This window comes from Nerophis ophidion, linkage group LG21 (genome assembly GCF_033978795.1).
Source record: "Nerophis ophidion isolate RoL-2023_Sa linkage group LG21, RoL_Noph_v1.0, whole genome shotgun sequence".
Classification (NCBI taxonomy): Eukaryota; Metazoa; Chordata; class Actinopteri; order Syngnathiformes; family Syngnathidae; genus Nerophis; species Nerophis ophidion.
Genome location: NC_084631.1, coordinates 24,958,094 through 24,965,593, shown reverse-complemented (window position 1 = coordinate 24,965,593; position 7,500 = coordinate 24,958,094). Strand labels below are relative to the sequence as shown.

Genomic DNA, 7,500 nt, shown 5'->3' with positions numbered 1-7,500 from the left:
AGACTCCCAAACATATTACACTATATACATCCATTCTTACGTTTTACTACTTTTATTTTCAGGTAAAATAACACTATTTTTTAGGGTGGGGTGACCATATCTATGGTTGCGACTTTTAATTCATTTTGTAGTAATGGCCACTTCCTTGTTCATTAAAGGGGAACATTATCACCAGACCTATGTAAGCGTCAATATATACCTTGATGGTGCAGAAAAAAGACCTTTTTTTTTTTTTAACCGCTTTCTGAACTCTAAATGGGTGAATTTTGGCGAATTAAACGCCTTTCTGTTTACCGCTCTTTTTGCGATGACGTCAGAACGTGACGTCTCCGAGGTAATACAGCCGCCATTTTCATTTTCAACACATTACAAACACCGGGTCTCAGCTCTGTTAATTTCCGTTTTTTCGACTATTTTTTGGAACTTTGGAGACATCATGCCTCGTCGGTGTGTTGTCGGAGGGTGTAACAACACTAACAGGGAGGGATTCAAGTTGCACCACTGGCCCGAAGATGCGAAAGTGTCTGCCGCCAGACCCCCATTGAATGTGCCAGAGTGTCTCCACATTTTACCGGCGATGACAGACATGGCACAGACATGTATGGATAACCTGCAGATGCATTTGCAACGATAAATTCAACGAAATCACAAAGGTGAGTTTTGTTGATGTTGACTTATGTGCTAATCAGACATATTTGGTTGCGGCATGATTGCCAGCTAATCGATGCTAACATGCTACGCTAATCGACGCTAACATGCTATTTACCGGCGGTGCTAAAGCAGACATGGCACAGAGATGTAAGGATAACCTGCAGATGCATTTGCAACAATAAAGTCAATGAATTCACAAAGGTGAGTTTTGTTGATGTTGACTGCCAGCTAATCGATGCTAACATGCTGCGCTAATTGATGCTAACATGCTATTTACCGGCGGTGCTATAGCAGACATGGCACAGAGATGTATGGATAACCTGCAGATGCATTTGCAACTATATTACGTTTCCTTCCACCCACATTTAATACGAAAAAAACACTTACCAATCGACGGATTTAAGTTGCTCCAATGTCACGAGATGCGAAAGTCCCGATCGTTTGGTCCGCACATTTTACCGGAGATGCTAACGCAGCTATTCGGCCATGCTATGGCTATGAATAGCGTCAATAGCTATTCGCTCAATAGCTTCAGTTTCTTCTTCAATACTTTCATACTCCAACCATACGTTTCAATACATGCGTAATCTGTTGAATCGCTTAAGCCGCTGAAATCCGAGTCTGAATCCGAGCTAATGTCGCTATATCTTGCTGTGGTATTCGCCGTTGTTTGTTTACATTGGCAGCACTGTATGACGTCACAGGGAAATGGATAGTCGCATCGCAAATAGCGAAAATCAAGCATTTTAAAGATTTTTTTTAGGGATATTCGGGGACCGGTAAAATTAAAAAAAAAAACTTCAAAAAATACAACAAGCCACTGGGAAATTATTTTTATTGTTTTTAACCCTTTTGAAATTGTGATATTGTTCCCCTTTAACGAAAATTTATTTGGCTTCATTCATTCGATTTGCGCAGGCAAGTGACGTCGAGGACACATTAGGACCAAATTGGGACCACATTGGGGCCTGTGCGCGTTTACACTAGAGTCTGATAAATATCACATTTTACTTGAACTGCAAACAGCTGGGGAAAACATTTTGGGCCAATTTGGGCCACTTTGACATGCTGTGTAAACGTAGTCTTGGACAAGACAGAACACACGACTTCACCAAAAAAAACACTTTATTTAACTACTTGCCATGACCATATTCCATACACATGAAAATATTACTTTAAAAAAAAATTGTGCAGGGCACAGAATCAAAACGTAAATATTAACAGAAATCATTTAATGCTGCAACCCCGCCATCTGGTGGCTAAAGTGAGTACAACTTTAGTGTGACTATGGCTCTGTTTACATTTTCTTTCACACCGTCCTGTCCTGTCCAGGCACTCAGACAAATCACATTGCTGATGTAGATGATCTACATCTGCTGTACAAATTTATTTTAGAAAAGACAAGTGTGACATACTCCTAAAGTGCTTCAAATCTGATAACTTGGGATCAGATTTCAAGCAGATCAGGATGGAAAATTCATTTAATGCCCACGTCCCGTTGTTATTTATAATCAAAAGCGTACTGTCTGTACGGAAAAAAAATTATAAGCATTTGATAAAGACAATGTTAAAATGTTTACATTAACTGTGGACACATTATGCAGTAGTGCAATTCTAATATATAATAATAATACTGCAAATAAGTCTTTCAAACATAAATGTACAAACCCCGTTTCCATATGAGTTGGGAAATTGTGTTATATGTAAATATAAACGGAATACAATGATTTGCAAATCATTTTCAACCCATATTCAGTTGAATATGCTACAAAGACAACATATTTGATGTTCAAACTGATAAACATTTTATTTTGTGAAAAAATAATCATTAACTTTAGAATTTGATGCCAGCAACACGTGACAAAGATGTTGGGAAAGGTGGCAATAAATACTGATAAAGTTGAGAAATACTCATCAAACACTTATTTGGAACATCCCACAGTTGTGCAGGCTAATTGGGCGAGGGTCACCAATTTATAAGCAAATTGTTGAAAAATTTTAGAACAACATTTCTCAACGAGCTATTGCAAGGAATTTAGGGATTTTACCATCTACGGTCCGTAAAATCATCAAAAGGTTCAGAGAATGTGGAGAAATCACTGCACGTAAGCGATGATATTACGGACCTTTGATCTGTCAGGCGGTACTGCATCAAAAACCGACATCGGTGTGTAAAGGATATCACCACATAGGCTCAGGAACACTTCATAAAACCACTGTCAGTAACTACAGTTGGTTGCTACATCTGTAAATGCGAGTTAAAACTCTACTATGCAAAGCCAAACCCATTTATCAACAACACCAAGGAACGCCGCTGGCTTCGCTAGGCCCGACCTCATCTAAGATGGACTGATGCAAAATGGAAAAGTGTTCTGTGGTCTAACGAGTCCACATTTCAAATAATATTTGGAAACTGTGGATGTGGTGTCCTCCGGAACAAATAACCATCCGGATTGTTATACGCAAAGTTCAAAAGCCAGCATTTGTGATGGTATGGGGTGTAATAGTGCCTAAGGCATGGGTAACTTACACATCTGTGAAGGCACCATTAATGCTGAATGATCCATACAGGTTTTGGAGCAACATATTTTGTCATCCAAGCAACATTATCATGGACGCTCCTGCTTATTTCAGCAATACGATGCAAAACCACGTGATACAACAGCATGGTTTCATAGTAAAAGAGTACGGGTACTTTCCTGGCCCACCTGCAGTCCAGACCTGCTTCCCATCGAAAATGTGTGGCGCATTATGAAGTGTATTATACGACAGCGGAGACCCTGAACTGTGGAACGACAAAAGCTCTACATAAAACAAGAATGAGAAAGAATTCCACTTTCAAAGCTTCAACAATTAGTTTCCTCAGTTCCCAAACGTTTGCGTGTTGTTAAAAGAAAAGGTGATGTAACACAGTGGTGAACATGCCCTTTCCCAACTACTATGGCACGTGTTGCAGCCATGAAATTCTAAGTAAATTATTATTTGCAAAAAAAAATAAAGTTTATGAGTTTGAACATGAAATCTCTTGTCTTTGTAGTGCATTCAACTGAATATGGGTTGAAAAGGATTTGCAAATCATTGTATTCCGTTTATATTTACATCTAACACAATTTCCCAACCTACATGGAAACGGGGTTTGTACACACACATATACATATATATATATATATATATATATATATATATATATATATATATATATATATATACACACACACACGTATATACATACATATACATAATTATATATATATACACACTATATATAGCGTATATATGTGTGTATATATATATATATGTGTGTATATATATATATATATATATATATATATATATGTAGCCCTTTGAGACACTTAAGGGCTATACAAATAAACATTGATTGATTGATTGATATTACAAAGCACATAATAAGACTGCTAGGCCCGCCCCTCTGAAACCCGGAAGTGCCTGTCGGTCACGTGACTCCACGCCAGCAATTGTAAAACAAATGGCGCGCTCTCGAAGAAGCGGAAGTGACCACATTTGTTGTTGTCTTCATTCAACGCAGAGAATAATAGTCTAAACTTTTAATTGACTTTAATGACGTACTTTATATCCAAATGTGATGTTATACGAAGCTGATATATTTGTTCAACTGAGGCGCAGAAAAAGTCAGGCGTCCCGAGCGGCAGCAATGGAGTCCGTCGTTCACTCACAGAGCCAATTAGCAAACACAACGTCAAGTCTTTGCAAACGTCCGTCAGAACAACATTTAAGTCAATAATTGTTACCTGCAAGACAACTTACCTGCTGGCTCATGGAGAGAAGCGTGTCAGGTTTCTTAATTGTCTAATGGCCAGACTTTCCTAACACTTTTCCTCGTCTTTGCTTATCTCAGTGCTCCTTTGTCGTTGACTATGTAGTGCTGCCACCTGCTGGCCTCTTGCTGTTCAGCCGGCACATAACTGCATTTCTTTTAAATCCATCCATCCATTTTCTACCGCTTATTCCCTTTTGGGGTCGCGGGGGGCGCTGGCGCCTATCTCAGCTACAATCGGGCGGAAGGCGGGGTACACCCTGGACAAGTCGCCACCTCATCGCAGGGCCAACACAGATAGACAGACAACATTCACACTCACATCCACACACTAGGGCCAATTTAGTGTTGCCAATCTTTTAAATAAAAACTAAATATTAATTTCTTCTCCCCCAAACAAGCAACACACACGAATTATATATAATATCAAATGAAAATAAGAAACTCTGGGGGTGAAAAGAATCCATTAGTCAAATACACTATATTGCCAAAAGTATTTGGCCACCCATCCAAATGTTCAGAATCAGGTGTCCTAATGACTTGGCCCGGCCACAGGTGTATAAAATCAAGCACTAAAGCACGGAGACTGTTTCTACAAATATTTGTGAAATAATGGGCTGCTCTCAGGAGCTCAGTGATTTCCAGCGTGGAACTGTCATAGGATGCCACCTGTGCAGCAAATCCATCCATCCATTTCCTACCGCTTATTCCCTTTTGGGGTGGCGGGGGGCGCTGGCGCCTATCTAAGCTGCAATCGGGCGGAAGGCGGCGTATAACCTGGAAAAGTCGCCACCTAATCCCAGGGCCAACACAGATAGACAACATTCACACTCACATTAACACACTAAGGCCAATTTAGTGTTGCCAATCAACCTATCCCCAGGTGCATGTCTTTGGAGGTGGGAGGAAGCCAAAATGGATACATGGATGATACAGCAGAGGATTGGGAGAATGTCATGTGGTCAGATGAAACCAAAATAGAACTTTTTGGTATAAACTCAACTCCTTGTGTTTGGAGGAAGAAAAATACTGAGTTGCATCCCAAGAACACCATACCTACTGTGAAGCATGAGGGTGGAAACATCATGTGTTGGGGGTGTTTTTCTGCTAAGGGGACAGGACGATTGATCCGTGTTAAGGAAAGAATGAATGGGGCCATGTATCGTGAGATTTTGAGCCAAAACATCCTTCCATCACTGAGAGCTTTGAATGGTTGACCAAATACTTATTTTCCACCATCAATTACAAATAAATTCTTAAAAATTCCTACAATATGAATTCCTGGATTTTTTTTTCACATTCTGTCTCTCACAGTTGAAGTGTACCTATGATGAAAATTACAGACCTCTGTCATCTTTTTAAAAGGGAGAACTTGCACAATCGGTGGCTGGCTAAATACTTTTTTGCCCCACTGTACATAAATGTATATATGTACATATATATATATATATATATATGTGTGTATGTATACACATACACATATATGTGAATGTGTGTGTGAATGGGTAAATGTGGAAGTAGTGTCAAAGCGCTTTGAGTACCTTGAAGGTAGAAAAGCGCTATACAAGTAGAACCCATATACAAACATACATATACATGTACATACATATATATATGTGAATACATATGCATACATACATACACACACATATGTATATGTACATACATATATGTATGCATGTACAGATATGTACATACATACATATATATACACGTGTACATACATATATGTACACATACATATATGTACGTACATACATACATATATGTACATACATACATACACATATGAATATATACATATATTTATATATATTTGTACATCCATATATGAACATATGTATGCATGTACATATATATATATGTATATGTACATACATATACAGAATTTATCTGTACATACATACATACATGTACATGCATATATATATATATGTACATACATACAGATATATGTATACAAGTACTATCTATCTATACATATGTATATATATATACAGTACATATATTTATATATATACATATGCATATATATGTATATACATACAGATATATATATATATAAGTACTATCTATACATATGTATATATATATATGTATATATATACACAGTACACATACAGTATATATATACATACATACATACATATATGTATATATATACATACATACATACATACATATATATATATATATATATATATATATATATATATATATATATATATATATATATATATATATATATATATATATATATATGTATATGTATATGTATATATGTATATGTATATGTAATACGAATAATGAGTAGTCCTGAGTTCTATCCCGGGCTCAGGATCTTTCTGTGTGGAGTTCACATGTTCTCCCCGTGAGTGCGTGGGTTCCCTCCAAGTACTCTGGCTTCCTCCCACCTCCAAAAACATGCACCTGGGGAAAGGTTGATTGGCAACACTAAAAATTGGCCCTAGTGTGTGAATGTGAGTGTGAACTATGTACAGTACAAACAGACAAATACTACCACCTGTGTTTATACTTTTATTAAATGTCAAAAATAATAATAAAAAAAAAAAGAATCAAATGGGATGAGTAGAAAGTCCGAAAGCAAGAAGGACACGTCAACGTCCAGCCTTCAGTTTGTCCTCCATAGTGGGGTCTCCTCGGGAGCCCCCCAAGCACGGAGGGCTCTTAGCCATGGCCGGGTCAATGCCCCATTGCTCGGGTGTCTTTGCCTGGATGGCCAAGGCGTGAACACACCCGCTTAGCTCCGCCTTCAACGCCTCGTTGACCAGGCGGTGGCGCTGGAGCAGAGACGCGCCCTCAAACAGCGAGCTGACCACCAAGACGCGGAAGTGAGATTCGGAGCCGGGGGGCACGGCGTGCATGTGGCTTTCGTTGTTCACCTCCAAGTGGGTAGGTTTGAAGGCGGCAGACAGTTTGGCCCTAATGGCGCCCTCCACGGGCCGCTGCGGGTCCATGCGGGACAGGGGACGGGGAAAGGACAGACTGGAGGAGACGGGACGAGAGCAGCGGAGGATGGCGTGAAACATCGG

General features: G+C 39.0%; 2 protein-coding genes across 4 annotated transcripts in view; both read right to left on the bottom strand.

The window, feature by feature from the left end:
* The window catches only part of ntrk1 (neurotrophic tyrosine kinase, receptor, type 1), a 279,190-nt gene extending 274,231 nt beyond the window's left edge, over positions 1 to 4,959 (bottom strand). For 2 of the 3 annotated variants that reach the window (XM_061882335.1, XM_061882336.1), the window contains exon 1: positions 4,438 to 4,959. The gene's annotated coding sequence lies outside the window, so the exon portion shown is untranslated. The remainder of the gene's footprint in view (positions 1 to 4,437) is intronic. The other variant, XM_061882337.1, reaches the window with a different exon arrangement.
* A 2,013-nt stretch (positions 4,960 to 6,972) lies between these two features.
* LOC133539466 (bolA-like protein 1) lies at positions 6,973 to 7,497 on the bottom strand. Its single transcript, XM_061881459.1, has one exon. The coding sequence runs from the start codon at positions 7,495 to 7,497 to the stop codon at positions 7,066 to 7,068; it is 432 nt and encodes a 143-aa protein (XP_061737443.1). The 3' UTR covers positions 6,973 to 7,065.
* Between the last annotated feature and the right edge of the window lie 3 nt (positions 7,498 to 7,500).

Excerpts from the sequence above, each read along its gene's own strand:
- LOC133539466 (XM_061881459.1), bottom strand. The coding sequence starts at position 7,497 with ATGTTTCACGCCATCCTCCGCTGCTCTCGTCCCGTCTCCTCCAGTCTG.